At 38.4% G+C, this 16,456-nt stretch overlaps 4 protein-coding genes across 6 annotated transcripts; 1 reads left to right on the forward strand and 3 right to left on the reverse strand.

Annotated features, from left to right (window-relative positions):
* NAP7 (non-intrinsic ABC protein 7) lies at nt 1-2,443 on the reverse strand. Its single transcript, NM_111903.3, has 6 exons — nt 1,942-2,443; nt 1,699-1,749; nt 1,372-1,593; nt 1,121-1,243; nt 497-673; nt 1-405 (listed from the first exon to the last, which is right to left on the reverse strand). Exons 1-6 carry the CDS (start codon nt 2,299-2,301, stop codon nt 322-324), a joined length of 1,017 nt encoding a protein of 338 aa, NP_187678.1. The 5' UTR covers nt 2,302-2,443; the 3' UTR covers nt 1-321.
* A 242-nt stretch (nt 2,444-2,685) lies between these two features.
* Nucleotides 2,686-4,342, forward strand: AT3G10680 (HSP20-like chaperones superfamily protein; the record flags this gene model as incomplete). The annotated part of the gene is made up of 2 exons (NM_111904.2): nt 2,686-2,908; nt 3,009-4,342. The coding sequence occupies exons 1-2, from the start codon at nt 2,770-2,772 to the stop codon at nt 4,340-4,342; spliced, it is 1,473 nt and encodes a 490-aa protein (NP_187679.1). The 5' UTR covers nt 2,686-2,769.
* A 46-nt stretch (nt 4,343-4,388) lies between these two features.
* On the reverse strand, nt 4,389-11,357 carry GYRA (DNA GYRASE A). The gene is made up of 27 exons (NM_111905.3): nt 10,816-11,357; nt 10,652-10,721; nt 10,488-10,553; nt 10,272-10,373; nt 10,039-10,083; nt 9,864-9,962; nt 9,638-9,724; nt 9,434-9,504; nt 8,837-8,945; nt 8,669-8,731; nt 8,454-8,519; nt 8,270-8,358; nt 8,020-8,068; nt 7,780-7,866; nt 7,585-7,678; nt 7,129-7,199; nt 6,954-7,043; nt 6,438-6,563; nt 6,194-6,351; nt 6,014-6,095; nt 5,743-5,907; nt 5,564-5,665; nt 5,335-5,471; nt 5,124-5,241; nt 4,993-5,047; nt 4,809-4,908; nt 4,389-4,735 (listed from the first exon to the last, which is right to left on the reverse strand). Exons 1-27 carry the CDS (start codon nt 11,238-11,240, stop codon nt 4,609-4,611), a joined length of 2,853 nt encoding a protein of 950 aa, NP_187680.2. The 5' UTR covers nt 11,241-11,357; the 3' UTR covers nt 4,389-4,608.
* Nucleotides 11,358-11,505: 148 nt separating this feature from the next.
* On the reverse strand, nt 11,506-16,167 carry GalAK (galacturonic acid kinase). Of its 3 annotated transcripts, NM_111906.4 has the most exons (14): nt 15,837-16,167; nt 15,419-15,532; nt 15,240-15,311; nt 14,766-14,809; nt 14,145-14,289; nt 13,843-13,908; nt 13,591-13,670; nt 13,366-13,465; nt 12,854-13,005; nt 12,651-12,691; nt 12,530-12,558; nt 12,366-12,435; nt 12,168-12,257; nt 11,506-12,033 (listed from the first exon to the last, which is right to left on the reverse strand). In NM_111906.4, the coding sequence occupies exons 1-14, from the start codon at nt 15,858-15,860 to the stop codon at nt 11,786-11,788; spliced, it is 1,275 nt and encodes a 424-aa protein (NP_187681.2). In that variant the 5' UTR covers nt 15,861-16,167; the 3' UTR covers nt 11,506-11,785. The 3 variants fall into 3 exon arrangements, with proteins under 3 accessions (NP_187681.2, NP_001326375.1, NP_001326376.1); NM_001337890.1 differs by having other exon boundaries at nt 11,533-12,033; nt 12,168-12,435; nt 15,837-16,020; NM_001337891.1 differs by lacking the exons at nt 15,240-15,311; nt 15,419-15,532; nt 15,837-16,167 and having other exon boundaries at nt 11,548-12,033; nt 14,766-14,889.
* Nucleotides 16,168-16,456: the final 289 nt, after the last annotated feature.

The following is a 16,456-nucleotide window of genomic DNA, read 5'->3' on the forward strand; positions in this document are numbered from 1 at the left end:
AAATTTCTCAAGTAATGTAAGTAACCACTAGGTTTGATTGGATTTGATCCACTTAAAGTCTCAAACTTTATAAGAGCATTTATAATAACAAAATTTATTAACTGAATTTTAAACTTGTTAGTTACAAAAAGGTGTGGAATACTGTTCACATCCCAATAAAGTAGTTTGTCATGCAAATTGCAAACCAAAACTACGGGTCAAAGATTGTAGTGATAGATTTCAGTTTCCAATCATCAGCTTTAGCTTCCATTGTATTTGTCCCATATAATAACCATGGTCTCTCAAAGAAGGAAGACAGGTTATATGTATGATCCGCGATAACTAACCGGATATCGCTTTGTAGCCTTCCTTTTCCAGTAGTTTGGCCAAGGAGTTGTCTCCGGTTTTAATGATTCTCCCATTCTCCTGAAACCCAAGGAAACATACATGAGCTTACCAAAATATATATGATCATTGTGTAGCCAGTAAAGAAGGCTGGTTTGGCAACAATGCTCACCATGATATGTATGAGAGTTGGTTTGATGTAGTCAAGTAGGCGTTGGTAGTGCGTTATCATCAGAACAGAGTTTTTTGGTGTCAAAAGCCCGTTCACCGCCTTTGCCACATCTTGAAGAGCATCAACATCCAACCCTGAATCAATCTCGTCCAGTATAGCCAACTCAGCTCCAAGGACCTGCAAGGACAGGAAAACGTTGCATTAGCGTACTTCCATGACCTCTTTCCATATATTGCTTACAAAGAATAGGAGACTAATAGTGTTCTCATGTTATCGATAAACCAGAAATGACCACTCCTTGGGAGGCAGATATTTCAAGATCAGGAAAATATAAAGAGATATGAAGACATATAACATGCCATGTCTTTTTAGCTAAAACTGCAGTCAAATACTTGTAATAGAATACTAACTGCCATGCAATAACCGCGTCTACTTATGGTAAAACCTGTAACTGCTTAAGCTAATCTACCCAGATATCCTGAAATTCCTAACTATTAGCCTTGTGGTTTTGCACACTGTAGCATGGAACAAGCTTAGTAATCCACTACCTTCTCTAATCACATTTGTTTCTTATCATATGCAGTCCTTATGGATACTGAGAAACAAGGGAAGCAGAACCATTACCGCTAACTGTAGAATCTCATTGCGTTTCCTTTCACCACCACTAAATCCTTCATTGACATTTCTGTTGAGAAAATCGGTCTTCATATTCACAACTTCGAGTTTTGATACCAAGTGGCTGTAGAACTGCATGAGCCATGTGATATCAGTAAGACATAATACATAGACAGTTCTACAATTGGGACCATTTAGCAAACAACAACAAGTAAGAAACAGTGCAAACCAAATCCAAGTCATTTAATTCGATAAGGCACCTGGATTGGATCAAGCTCTGGCTGACCAAGCTTTCTTTTCCGAGCATTGAATGCCATATTCAAGAAATCCATATTGCTAACACCAGGGATCTCAACTGGGGACTGGAAACTCATAAAGAGACCGGCAAGAGATCTATCCTCTGGTTCCATATCAAGTAGATTCTGCCCTTTAAACACAATACTCCCTCCCGTCACTTCATAATCGGGATGACCAACAAGAACCTACAAATAATAAGACTCTCACTAAGATAACAAACAGAAAGAGAACAATACTCTGCAGCATCAATGTTAATCCTGAGATACAAGATATACAAATAAAATGTTCACCTTCGAAAACGTGCTCTTTCCTGAACCGTTCTTCCCCATCACTGCGTGAACCTATTAGCAACCACAAAAGAAGCCATGGATTACAATCGGCAGCAATGCAAAACAAATCCACACAAATAGAATTCACAAGTTATGATATCAAACTCAAAACTTTATCATATAATGAGACAGCACTACCAGGCAAAGCTTTCTGCAAATTAAATTTCAAGTCTTAACCATAAAATTGCATTGATTAATACGCACCTCTCCTTCGTAGACAACCAAATTGACGCCTTTCAGTATCTCTTGTCTCGATTCAGCAATCACTGCTCTCAAATCCCTAACTTCAAGCAACGGGATCCTCCCCACGTCATCACGATCTTCCACCAACGAATCCGAATCGACGGCTGAGGATACGGAAGACGCCGAAACAATAACTGAACGGCGAGTAGTTCGCAGGATTGGAGCGGCGGCGGAATTAGCTCGGAGATTGCATAATAGAACACGAGAGGGTGAAGTCCCGAGGCGAACTCGCTGAGTAGGAAGAGGAGGAGGAGAAGAAACAGTTGGAACGAATTGAGCTATGGAGTATGCGTGACGGAGCTGTAGGTTAACGCCGGCCATGGAGACAGAAATTGCGGCGGAAGAAGACGGTGGAGGTTTTATCCGGTGAAGTGATGTGGTTAGTTAGGTCCAGGGATTCTTTTAATTTCACATGTTGAATGCCACGTAATATATATATCGGCTACTAGCTTAATTAAAATGGAAACAAAAAAAAAATGGAAATAACAAATAAAACGACATCACTTTGTGTTGATACGCATATTCTTCAAAACCTTAAAAGCTTCTTTCCTTGAAGTACAAGAAACTATTTACACATATGAGACCTTGGGATGAAGAAACAGACAAAGTCCATACCCTAAAGCAATCCTAAACCCATACCGTAATCTCAAAATCTCTTCTTACCTCTCTTTCTATCTTATATACATCATTCAAACATTTTTTATGTTTTCATATACAGTTTGATTCATTTATTTCGTAAAGGCTTTGAACTTTTTGTCCTGATATAGTGTGATCTATATATAAACATATATGGCGGCGATTTTCAAGAGACCAAGGCCGGGAGGTGGCCGTCATCCGCCACCGCTGGCTCCGACAGTGAGTAGTTTCAAGCCGAGAGCTCAATGGACTAACTCCGGATCTTCCATTTTCCTCTACGTTAATCTTCCTGGTCTTTTTTCTTCTCTCTTTCTTTCTTTTTGTTTCTTGAGATCAAACTTTAATTGATAACAAACTTTATGAATTTCTCGTTTATTGTGTGGAACCGGCAGGGTTTTATAGGGATCAAATAGAAATAAAAAAGGATGAGAGGACAAGGACTGTCCAGATTCAAGGCCAGCGACCGCTCTCTGCTCAGACTAAGGCTCGTTTCAGTGAAGCTTACCGTGTCCCTGATACCTGTGACATGACCAAATTGAGCACCTCCTTCTCACATGGACTCTTGACCATCGAGTTTCCAGCAATCGTGGAAGCTAACAAACAGGAGAAAGCAGTCCAAGATCAGGAGAAGATTGGACAGAGGTCTAATCAGGAGAAAAGTGGAGGGCCTGGTCCTAATGGGAGTACCTTGGGACGAAAGAAAGCTTTGGAGGAGGAGAAACAAGTGGGAACAAGTCAAGAGAAAACCACTCCAACGTTGAATGAAGAAGCACCCAAAACGTATAAATCAGTGGTTGAGGGTAAAAGAGCAGTGCCAACGGGCAGTCAAGAGAAGTCTGAAGCGAAAGTTAAAGCGCGAGAGGCAATCCCTAGCTTAGGGGGAAGAGAACGTGCGAAAGAAGAGAAGGTGGTTGAGAGAAAGGAGGCTGCTCACATAGTTCAGCAAAAGATAGGAGATAAATTGAAGGAGGAAGAGGCTAAAAGTACACCAACCCTTGGTGGTAGCTTAAAACCTAAGGTACAGGCAAAAGAAGAGAAAGTAATTGAGAGAAAGAAAGATGATGATATAAGTCAGCTTAAGACTGGACAGAAGGTGAAGGAAAAAGAGATTAGCAGAACGCCGACCATAGATGCTAGAGTGGAATCCAAGGAACATGCCAAAGTTGTTGAGAAAAAGGAAGATGGTGAAATAGGTCAGAAGCTGGAGGGAGGAAGGATTAACTTGGGACCAAAGAAAGAAGATAAATTTACAAAACCAGTTGTTGGTGATGAGGCAAGAAGAATAGAGAAGAATGTTGCTCAGAGAAACCAAGCAGAGCCTAAGCTAAAAACGAAAGAGGGAGATGAAAGAATCAAACTGGATGTTGATGATGGCGTGAGAAACAAGCAGGATGAGAATAATGAGATGGTTGGAGACATGGTTAGTGAAGGAGAGATTCAAGACAGAGTGGAGCAGAAGAAGATAGACGAAGCTGGTTTAGCCAAAGATAGAGGCGATCTAAAGGATAATGCTGAAGTCGTGGAACCAGAAACCGGTCCATTACTAGTCAAAGAAGGACAGAAGAAGAGCGACATGGATCCTCCTCTTGCAGTAGGAGGAAGAGGAATGGGTGAAGAAGAGAGTCGGACATATGACATACCTTTGGTGAATGTTGGTGTAGCTGCTCTTGTGATTATGGGGTTTGGTGCTTACGTCTTTGTACCACTAGTAAAATATTTCTCCTGATTTGTGGTTAACAACAAAACAAAAGTGAGAAGAGCACTACTGTTTTGGTTATAACCAGAATAATTGGTTTCAACTTTCTTAACATATGTATATAGTTAAACCCAACAAAATGTGAAGCAGATTAATGTTAATAACTAACTTCGATCATGGTTTTCTCTTCTCGTAGTAACATCACAAAAAAACAAAATGAAGAGAGTTAGCACATAGACTCTATGTACTGAACTTGACAATTGTCTCAAAAACTGGTGGAATTGGGATTGTAAAATTTACAGGCTAACGGCTTCTACGGCTTCATTACTTAGAGTTCCTTCTGTTTCTTCTTCATCTGCTGCAGAGATCAGAGATGCAGATTGGATTTTGCCGGCATGATCTAGCCGCATAAGAATCACTCCCCTGAGAAATTAACAATCAAATGAGAAACCATATAAAATATACATTTGAAAAGACTGTCACATGAAGGGAGTACCGTGCTCTGCGAGATTGGATTGAGATATCCCTGACTTTGATCCGGTTCACAGTTCCGCTTTGGCTCACCAGAACTACTTGCTCATCACTCTCCCCATCCTCTGCAAGAAAACCCAATGGTGAGATTATATATAAACAGCAATCAAAGAACATTTAAATCCGTATTTGTGGCAGTGTATACTTACCAGCCAAGGAGTAACCAACAACGAAAACAGCAGCCAAACGATCATCCTCAGCAAACTGACAAATTGAGATTTAGATGTAAGGGAAAAATCAACACAAACACAACCAAAAATGGTGAAAATCCAGATCCTACCTTGTATCCAGATAAACCAACTCTGTTCAGACGCGAACGCCGGAAGCTACTCAGAGGAACACGCTTTCCATAGCCATTCTCACACACGAATAATAGCCATGGACCCGTGGATTGTTTCCTGCTTTTGTGATTGTGTTAACAAAAGAAGACAGTAAGACATAAGTAAGTTTCTAGAGCAAACATCAGCAGATATAAGTTAAGAAAAACATACACAAGTGAAGCATCTTCCGACTTCTCTTCCATATCTTTCCGCAGAGATGCAGGTATGATGTCCATGCTCGCTATCTTATCCTCATTCTTGAGTCTCATGGCAGTCACTCCCTTTGTATTTCTGCTCAGTGTGCGAACCTAAACAAACAAAAGCCATCAGAGTTTGCTCAAGTATTAAAAGGTTTACATGAAAGATGAATCATTTAGAAAAAATGAGAGCCACAACTTACACCATCACATGTACTCAAGGCGACCATTCCATTTTGGGATGCCATGGCTACAAGATCGTCGCTTGAGCAACAACGAACCCATTTCAGTTCATCACCAGAATTCTGAAGACAAATAATTTTGTTAGAGTAACCTTGTTAAGAAGACTTCCTATATGACTAAGAAGAAAAAGGGGACAAACCAACTGAATTGCTATGATTCCAGTTGAGCGTATTCCTGAAAATAATTTCAAAGATACTTTCTTGATGCAGCCATTCACTGTAAGCATCAGGAGGTAGCGATCTTCAGCAAACTCGCTAACAGGAACAATGGAGGTTACTCTTTCACCTTCCGACATGGATAATATCTGCTTCCACAAGTCACATGAACACAGCAAAACATTAGCCTTTCATAAAATTGAATAATTTTTGACATAGCAGAAGGAAAACATAGATACACAGATATGTAATTACCTGAACCAAAGGTGTACCAGCTGCATTGCGAGAGCATTCTGGAATTTTATATGCACGGGTTGAGTAAACTATACCCCGGTCACTGAATGTACAACAAGTATAAGCAATGAATTACAACAAGGCAGAAAATTAATATCCATGTGCGTAGCAAACACAAAGGAAATTTTGAGGTATACATACCTGAAAAAGAGGACATGGTCATGTGCATGACAAACAAGAAAGTCAGACATTGCATCATCAACTCTTAGTTTCCCAACAGATTTGCCAATTGTTCCACGATGCTGAAGATTGAATGTATCGGCCTTCATTCTCTTCACATAGCCCTTTTCGCTGACTGCCTATAGTCATCCATATCAAAAGTTACAAAACAAACAACAAAAATTTCAACGTTGAGAAACTTTCTAGGTTTAAGTATGCAACATACCATCAGCATCTCTTCATTTGGAATAACATCTATATCTTCTAGATCACCACTGTCAGAATCCTCCAACATTGAACGCCTGGGACTTGAGAATCTGTCCTTCAGCTCTATTGCTTCTTGTTCGATTAACTAAAGAAAAATACAAGAAAAACAACGAAGAGAATAAAGTAGTAAGTAATATACAATGAAGTAAACGAAGCAAATAGTTCAATTTTGGTCTACAAGAAAATCATCATGTATCAGTTATCTTCCTAACATTGGCCCAGAACAGCAACATATAGTAAGCAGCTTTACAGATATAAAAATAAGTACCAAACAAGAAATGGAAGAAGCATTTGAATCCTTATACCACATCATAATGCATGGACTAGATTTTGAACCTCAGTGGACTCAAACAGTCAAGCTTACAAATTTGGAGTACATATATTGATGCATCTATCATTCTACTAGCATCTAGGTGTTCTAAATTTCTAATATCAATAGCCAAAAGAACAGATAACTAAAAAGTGAGTGTGTCACCTTTAGGATGTTTGTTCGGGTTGATAATAGCTGCTCCAACTTTGTAATTTGCTCTGTTAGTGAACTACTTTCATCAGTAAACTTTTTCCGCTGCATTTATGAAGGGAGAATCTAGTTAGAACATTGTCAAGCCTACAAGTTTCATAAATTGAACTTAGCGAGAATAAGAAAGCACCTCAAGAGCAGTTAGCCTTCGAAGAGTTATCTCCAGTATAGCCTCAGCTTGTTTCTCAGAAAGACCATATTCTACATAAGTAAATGTTTGACAAGTGTTAATTTTAATATATGGTATCGTCCCTTACAATAGAGACTTACAAAGCATAAATCCCTAAGAAATCTTTGCAATTAAGATCAAATCTTACAACGAATGAGACTCCAGCAGTTCCAGATAAAAAGACAAGAAATATATAATGTTCAAATGTAATATGGAAGAGTTCACCACAAGATGTATTCTTTTAATAGTGTACATCCTAGACTACATCTATCAGTCCACCTAAGAAAAATTGGCTCTAGTCTACTTTTTGACTCCTAATTCTCGCTCACTTTTCCGAATTCTGTTTATACATCAACCTATAATGTGCAGTTCAAGATTGTTACATTGATTATATTGTCAAAGTAAAATATAGCTCACCACTTTGTAAAGCAGCAGTAGCAGAGGAATGACTTGAGGCCTTCGTGATGAGTTCGATTACTTCGTCCACATTGTCAAGCCCAACCACAATACCCTAAGCATATATACAGTGAAGATATTAGAAAAAATGCTTTACATCATTACATCATGGTCTTCACGAGCAGATTTAAGAAAGTTAAATATTTCTAGTCGCACCTCAATAATATGCTTTCGTTGTTGTGCATGTGAAAGCTTGAATCTTGCACGCCTTTCGACGACAGAACACCTGAAATCTATAAATGCCTACACACAAGCAAGAAACAGAAAGTAATCAACAAATTTACTTTAAAATGTGATTACAGTAGCACAGAAGTAAATATCCTATCTCTGATCTTCACTTTTCTATTACTCCTTGTGGGCTACGTAGATAAATGATTTACATAGACAAGTGGTCACCTGAAGTAGTTCTTTTAATCCCATTAGCTTGGGTTCTCCATCGCAGATACTGTAAAACACAGAATACCATAATCCAGTTACGATAAAGAAAAACGCATATGTGAATACATGATCCTTAATATATTTACAAGCATAACATACTCATTAGAGAATTTTCAACTAGTCATCCTGGAAAATGCCCAAGTTCTTTTATATGCCCACTCTTCAAAAAAGTACAGGAAATAAGAAGTTATCGGTTGATGCAACTCACCCCACCATGTTGCAGCTGAAGCTTGATTGAAGGGCAGTATGCCGGTAAAGATTATTAAGCACAAGTGCAGGATCCCCTCCTCTTTTGAGCTATAGAGAAGTATTGGAAATTATCTTAATTACCTTCCAATATGAAATTTTAAAGCAGACTAATACATCTAAGTGCAGAGGAAACAGTGTAATACCTCAATAACCACACGCATCCCATTACGATCACTCTCGTCACGTATGTCACTTATGCCCTCTAGCGTCTGAAAACAAACACCAACATCAATGAATAAAGAAGAAACTTTGCAAGCATATAAGGACATACTAGAAATGTAACACACCTCTGAGTAAAATAAGTACATATTGCTAAGTGAAGCAAAATAAACATTAGATGTCGCAAGTTTAGTTGTACCTTATTTTCAACAAGTTCGGCAATCTTCTGGACAAGTGTAGCTTTGTTTGTCTGGTAAGGAATCTGCAATAAAGTCACACTAAAGGCATTACTCTACTGCTAATAAACATTTTTGAAACCCTCATCCATGGAGATCTGAACATTAATCTAAAAAACTAAATTGATCACCTCTGTGATAATAACTGCATTCCGCTTTGTCTTTGGATCCAACAATTCAACTTCAGCTTTTCCTCTAACTACAACTCGCCCTCGGCCAGTTCGGTAAGCATCCAAAACCCTTGAAAGCGCAAACACACATTAGAAAATTATAAGAATCCAACATTGTAAAAGGAAATGGCATATGAATGCAAACTATTTTTTTAATAAAGGTATTCAACAAACTCGAGAGTAAATGTACTACACAACATATAAGCTTTCAGAATATTAAAAAATCACTCACACCATCAGAAAAAAACATGATGATTCAAAAACTGCATATGACAGACAAATAAAGGAAAACTATTAACTGGACCATCCTCTTCACTCATTTTCTAGGTTCCTTTTAAGATATAGGTACAGCTTCTGTAATCTGTTAGAATCATAGATCAAAACAAAACAAAATGCTTTTCTATTTCCATAAAAAAAAAGTTTCACACTTTAGAAGTGAGTCTTTCTATTTGATCCTATAGATAGCCTACTCTCAAAAAATTAGCAAACGAGGTGGGCAAACAAAAGTCATTAATGTATAAGATCCCTTTGGGGAGAAATTGGAAAGCAAAGAGTTACCCAAGGTTTCCCATTATTATTCCTCCAGTTGGAAAATCCGGTGCAGGCATGTATTCCAGCAGTTCTTGCAGCTGCCCAGACGAAGAAGAAAGTGGAAACAAAATCTTATGAGTTGTCTACTTATAAAACAGAGGATTTTTCATGTAAAACAAAAGACCCACAAATTGATAAATCACAGAAAAACAAAGGGGAGATGAGTGATACCGTTGCTTCTGGATTATGGATTAAAGCGCAAAGCACGTCTACCAACTCCCCAAGATTATGAGGGGGAATATTTGTTGCCATGCCAACCTAAACAATGTGAAATGATCAAGATTCAACTGCATATTCAATCTCATACAGCAGGGAAAATCTGCACAAGATTAACTGAAGAAATCTCGAACAAAATCTATTAAGGAGTTCAGATTTAAGATTTGTTTGATTATTTTACCGCAATCCCAGAAGCTCCATTCAACAACAAAGCAGGAAGACGAGCAGGCAACACTGCTGGTTCTTTTTGTGAGTTATCAAAATTGGCCACAAAATCCACCTGCCAAAACAAAAGAGGTTAAGGACCATCTAGTTGAGTATCGGTAAACTTGGCAACAAATTAATAGTGAGGTTACCGTATCTTGATCCAGATCAGACAATAGTACTGCCTCTGCCAGTGGCTGCAGAAAAAAAATAAGTACAATCAGCTGAAAACACTGACAAAAATACATGTTCATCTCAAGACAAGAGAAAAAGTAGAGATGAGAGATACACTATAGATAGCAAAGACAAGTGAAACAACTAGAAAAAGTGAATTGCAGGGAAAACCATTTCAACTAGAAGGGAAAGTAAGGTAAAAGGCACTCACATCGAGTCTGCATTCAGTGTAACGCATAGCAGCAGGAGGATCTGCATCTATTGAGCCAAAATTTCCATGGCCTTGGATAAGTGGACATCTCAAGGAGAAACTCTGCCAAAAAAACAAAGGTATTAAAACAAAAAAGTCAGAAGTTTGGGAAGAATCGAATCGTGCCTGAAACATTATTTGAGGACTGGACTACATTCCATGAATTCAGATATTTACCTGAGCCATCCTAACAAGAGAATCATAAACAGCAGTATCTCCATGCGGATGGAATTTACCAAGAACCTGAAAACCCAAAGAATTCAACAGCACAAATCGTTCTTCAGAATAAGATATTTAGAGAAATCGACTGAGAAAACACTTTCCAAAAATCAATAATATACCTCTCCAACAACTCTTGCACATTTCTTGTATGGTTTTTTAGATGACATCCCCAACTCATGCATTGCAAAGCTGGAAGACAAAATAATCGAACATTAGAAGGAACAATACCACTGACTAAGCTTAAAAATATCAGTAGCTTTGAGCCGAACGAAAGTCACTCAACAGAATTCTCCGATGTACTGGTTTTAGTCCGTCTCTAACATCAGGCAAAGCACGTCCAAGCAAAACAGAGAGCGCATACGACATATACGACTCAGTAGCTTCCTTATGTAGCTCAAAAGGCACAATACGAGATTCGTCCCCAGAAACAACCAAACCGCCATTGTTAGCTCCGGACTCTTCCTTGACCTGCTCATCTCCGCGCTTACCAGCACCGACAACGAATTTGCCGGACCGAGGAGTACGGGAGGAGAAGAAACGCGTGGCGGAGGGTTCAGTGCGGCGGAGACGGCATAATGGGTCGGTGAGGGGGAATCGGAAGAAGGAGCGGCGAAGAAGGGAGGAAGAGAGACGGAGAGTGGAGGAGAGAGACATGAGAGAGTTAGGGTTAGGGATTGAAGCAGTGGAATGGCATAATACTGGAGTCATGCCCAGAGGGTTTTAGGGATTTTTACAAGTACAAATGGATTAAAGTGCTAAAACCCTAGAGAGCCACACCGGAGAATTTCTCAGGCGCGAATTTCAATACTTTGGCGGGGGTCTTTGTGTCCAAACAAAAAACTAATCTGTATCTCTATTTGAGATATACACTATTTTATACAAACAAGATTATAATAACTAACTTTCGATTTCAATTTCTAATTTCATACTTGTATAGTGTCTTTGTTAGATCAATTACAGAACTAAATTCACCAATTGTTGAAAATTTAACAAATTTATGGAGAAATGTTAGTCACATTTTTGAAGTTTGCGATTCTTCTATCGACTCGAAAACGGTAGAGAATGATTTACATTATGTATTTGTAGCAAAAAAAATGTATCAAGCAATGATGAAACTCCGACCAAAGAGACCAGAGAATTTCTCAGACAGGATCAAAAAGAGATAAACAAGCAAAGAATCAATAAGCGTGAGAGATATAAGGGACAAAAAAATCGAGTTTAAGTGGGGAAGAAACCAAAAACTCCAGGATTGATCAGAGAAGAACACGAGCAGCGTCACCTGCTTCACAGATGAGAACAGGTTTTCCTCCATTTAGATTGTTAGCAAACTCGGGTTGGGCCTTTTCATATTCATCCTTCACATATGAAGCAGCTGCCTCAGCTTTTTCTGCATCTACAAAGGCTAGACAACATCCCCTGAAACCTGCACCGCTGAATCTAGCTCCATATACACCAGGAGCCTTCAGAAGAATCTTGTATAGCTGGATCAGTGGCTCCGCACCTTCACAAAACTCACAGAATTTAAAACCAAAATAATGAATCTAAGAGAGAATAATGTCTGTAAGCATACTAGTGGTCTGTATTCACTATAGGATATGTTGCATTTGGGAGAGAAGAAAAGAGAGTGTAATGTACCGCATTCGTAATTCTCAATGGAACTCAAGCCGGATGCTGAAATTAGCTTTCCAAATTCTTCAAGATTCCCTGAAGCCCAGGCTTCCCGTCCTGAAATTTAAGAACAAACATTCATAAAAGTCCGTTAAGCATCATAAAGAGCTTAATGAATCATTCATGCACATAAAGAGACATCTACAAGAATTCAAGAACATTTGCCTTTGATAACTCGCATGTTCTCCGAGAAATAATGCTCTGCTCTTTTAGCTAAAACCGGTTTCAGCTCATGCTGCACGAACAAGTATTATTGTATTACATATTTACATAGGCCTGATATAGGTGGAACCTGTTTTACCAAAAGCTTAAGAATCTTATTTTCTTACCTTGTGAGCTTCATAGACCGCATGCTCAACTATTCAGTGGGACAGTTAGAGACATGGCAACAAAGAAAAACTAATCAGCATGCAACGAATAAGTTAAAGTCCACACTTAAAGTTTTTTTACCATTGCACAACGTAGGTTCCAGCTCACTGTTCCCAGATGCACTGAAAAGAAAAAGTAAATCAAGAGAAGGGTGTGAATCTTGTGATGCAGAAAAATGAGTATCACAAGCAATAGAGAAATAAACTTTGCAGCATTTCCACTGAAATTTAAATCTAAATAAGCGAAAATGTAGATAAATATGAATCAAACAGATTTGCACATACGTCAAAAGAACTTTTGCTGCCTCTTGACACTCAGAAACTCGCAGATTATATCCTGGGTTGGTGGTCAACGCCTGCCTCAAGCCTGAGAATGCTAACAATATCCTGAACGGTTTCTCCAGTTCAGGAGCCTGTACAAGCTCGTGGTCCAAAGTCTGCATATTTCAAACAGTTTTTCTGAGATGGCAGTTTCTGGAAGAAAATAAAGTTTCCCTATCTATGGCTGGTTAGGAAGGATTTCTTCAAGGCCTCCTGATTCTAACCATTCATTTTCATTTTAGGAAGAAGTGAACTCAGCATTGAAATACATTAAAATCGAAGCAATTGAAAAGATTAAACACTTATTTTCTCGTGAAAGCAATGAGAATGTTGTAGATCTGATTTGATCGTGAGTCATTTTCAGTTTAGAGATCAAAAACATCTTAGGCATCCCATTGAACAGTCTTGGTTTTGCCACATGAACAAGCTTCTTGCTTTTTTGCACACTATATCACTTACAAATCAAGGAATTTTACCTTGCAGTCCATGTATGTTAGACACCCATAATTCGAAAGCAAAATAGCTGATTGATCCAAAATTCCATTCCGCAGACCCAGATACCCATTCTCAATAAGCCTGCAGACGCAGTAAGTCACATATAAATTGACCAATTTGCAGCACTAATTGCTGGTTTCACAGAGAAACAACTGCTCATGAAGCAATACAGAAGAGCTTCTTGGTTACATTAGAAGGGAATATACCTGTCATATTCGATATTTTCTGTTGGGGATACAGTCAATTCGTTTGCATTCTCTAGAGCTAGCAGGTATGCCACACCAACCTGTCACATTTCTGGCGATCATAAAATAATATACAAGATTCATTTTCCAAAAATGACAAGTAAACACCACTCTCATATGCTAAAAATGTTTAGTTACTATTAAAGAGCAGTAAAAATTGTCTTTCCGGAGAAATTTCTGCTGTACAAAAACAGGCGGGATTCAGTTACTTACAGCAGCTGATGAGCTAAGCCCGGAGCTATCTAGTCCATTTGAGCCACTGAGGTAACCAATAATGCCCTTCAAAGATCAAAACAATTACTTAGAAACATATTCAAATACCTTTTCCATTAAATACAATTATGTCAACTATTATGGGGAAATCAAGGCCTAAAAGATCAGGTATGGCAACCAAATAAGGGTAAATGTGGAACCCCAGAAGATCACACAGCAAATGTGCAGGCTAAACCTCATTTCCCATTAATGGTAAACTTTATCTATAGCTATAACCAGAAGACCAAATTTGAACCTGTTACCTGTTTGAGATTCTTTTTGCTGCTCTGTAACGCATAAACTGCTCCTCTGGCATAAGTACCCCAGATACTTTTTTCCTTCGATGGAGATGGCGTGCTTGCACCATTCTTGTTTGCTAGGCCTATTGGGTGCTGGATTTCATCTACTCTATAATTTCAGAACCCGAAAAGCTATTAGCATTATGCATAGAAGATCTTCAATTCCTTTACCACCATGACGAGTACAAAATTGAAATGCACTAAGGAAAACAAAAATACCTTTAGAAAAGGTAAAATAGAATGCATGAAACAGAAACTAGAAAATCATGCAAGCTCATCCAAAACGGATACTTTTGTATCCCTTACAGCGCTAAGGGTCTTCAATTTCCAATGAATTCTAGGGAATTATGAGCAAACTTAAAGGTTGAATCTGATAAATGTCTAAGACTTAAGTGAAAGATAAGTTCATTTTCATACTAAAATGAGATATAATGGAATGCTGGCCAGATCGAAATACTTCCACAATATCCAAGGTGCACTTTACCCTATACGGGGCTTAGTAACAAGCTTATGCACGTCTGAGGATGGATATAAAAGTTTGAAAACACTAACGACAAGATGAGAGATCATGAAAGATATGCACACCTGAAACATACTTCTCCTTCAAATTGTGCAGAGCGCAACTGGACCTGCATATAAATTAGAAAGAGAATAAACGGTACAGAGACTTCAAGGCTCAAGTGAAACACACAGACACAAGGAACTTTCCCAGCTCCGAAATATATGTTTGTCTCCTGTCTACAAACCACATTCATTTTAAATTATCCAATTCTTTAATGCTTTCTCAGGTCAGGTGAGAAACAAAAAGAGACCAGGATACTATATTGTACACAATTAGAATCTCCATCTACTCTTAAGCTGAACCAAGCCCAGAATACGGAATGCTACTTAAGAGAATTGCATTATACCATCAACGAGACATTCATCTAAAAATTAGAATGGTGCTTATTTGCGCAAGAATCCAAGCATGTCAAACATATGAATTTGATTGACAAGTTCACTTATAAGAAACGCAGAGGTATACCAAAACACATAAGAATCATGATAACTAATACACACCTGAGTATCACCCGATGGAACAAAACCAAGAAGGATCCCTTTATTAATCGTCATAGCTGATACAGTTCCACCCTGTGAACACCAAAGATGATTTGAATTCACAAAGAAATGGTATGAATCAGACTAACTCTTGTAGTTGAATCAAAACAATGATTACATCGCTACAATCAGAAACCAACCTGGTGATCAATGTGAGCTCCTAAAGGACATATACGATAAGGAGCGACCACCACTCGAACTTCTCCTTTATCTCTTCCACTCATCTGAGCCACTGCCTCCTTTATGGAATTTAACTGGAGACATAAATGAACGATCTCGTAGGATTAACACCAAAGCCAAATTTCGAAAACATCCAAACACAAAAAACAAACACTCGCGGCAATCTGCAGCATATACATTGAGCTCCACACATAGAAACTAATGAAATTGTTCGATCACATGTGCGATTGACAATTCGCCGGGGAAATGGTTAACCGGAAAACACATCTCCGTCGCTAATTCTAACGAAAATTAACACAGTGGAGGATATTGGCACCGAGTTAACCAACGATAACAAGCAGATTCGTTGCGTAAATGGAAAAAAAAATGAAGAATAACCTCAGAATCCGTAGGCCAAGACATTGTCGCGAAGCTTTTCCCAGCAGTTGATCTATGGATTCTTAGAGGATTGTAGGAGTACTGAGGTTAGATGGAGAGGAAGAAGTGTGCAGAGGAAGTGCGAGTAACCTTCGAATGAGGAAGATGACCAAATAAGGTGCTGCTTGGTAACACGTCTAATTCTATCCTTTTGGTTAGTGTTTGGTAAACCTTTAATTTCCCTTCAGTTAAAAGCCTTGATTATTTTCACCATCTTTTCTATTCCATGACTGGTTGAGTTTAGTAAAAACAGTAGTATATATTGATTCAAATCAAAAAAAATATGTCTGCTTATACTAATTGAACTATTTTCAAATAGAAAGAGACGAGATAACATTGATCTCATCTCATTTGTTATCCATATGAATTTCGTTCACTTTAAGTGATATAGGTATCTCTCATACTCATACTCGCTATCAATGTCAATTTATACGTACAATGATCCTTGGTACATTTTTACCCAAGACTTGATCTCATATAAGATATAACCCATCAGATATATAAGATCTTACAACGCAAGCTCTTCTCCAACGCCAGATTACCTCTTTGCGAGCTTTCTTGATCAGATGACCTTCTACTTA

Source organism: Arabidopsis thaliana, chromosome 3 (genome assembly GCF_000001735.4).
Source record: "Arabidopsis thaliana chromosome 3, partial sequence".
Lineage (NCBI taxonomy): Eukaryota > Viridiplantae > Streptophyta > Magnoliopsida > Brassicales > Brassicaceae > Arabidopsis > Arabidopsis thaliana.

Bases quoted from the DNA above. Each gene is read 5' to 3' on its own strand.
- NAP7 (NM_111903.3), bottom strand. From the start codon at position 2,301: ATGGCCGGCGTTAACCTACAGCTCCGTCACGCATACTCCATAGCTCAA. The intron at 1,244-1,371 runs GTGCCTTATCGA...TGGCTCATGCAG, and splicing joins CAGAGCTTGATCCAATCCAG to TTCTACAGCCACTTGGTATC. The intron at 406-496 runs GTGAGCATTGTT...CTTGGGTTTCAG, and splicing joins CAACTCTCATACATATCATG to GAGAATGGGAGAATCATTAA.
- GYRA (NM_111905.3), bottom strand. From the start codon at position 11,240: ATGACTCCAGTATTATGCCATTCCACTGCTTCAATCCCTAACCCTAAC. The intron at 8,359-8,453 runs GTATTACACTGT...ACTTCTCTATAG, and splicing joins GGATGCGTGTGGTTATTGAG to CTCAAAAGAGGAGGGGATCC. The intron at 6,096-6,193 runs GTATGTATACCT...TTGTACATTCAG, and splicing joins GACCATGTCCTCTTTTTCAG to TGACCGGGGTATAGTTTACT.
- GalAK (NM_111906.4), bottom strand. From the start codon at position 15,860: ATGTCTTGGCCTACGGATTCTGAG. The intron at 14,810-15,239 runs GTGTGTATTAGT...ATTTATATGCAG, and splicing joins TTCCATCGGGTGATACTCAG to GTCCAGTTGCGCTCTGCACA. The intron at 13,671-13,842 runs GTAAGTAACTGA...GAAATGTGACAG, and splicing joins GGCTTAGCTCATCAGCTGCT to GTTGGTGTGGCATACCTGCT.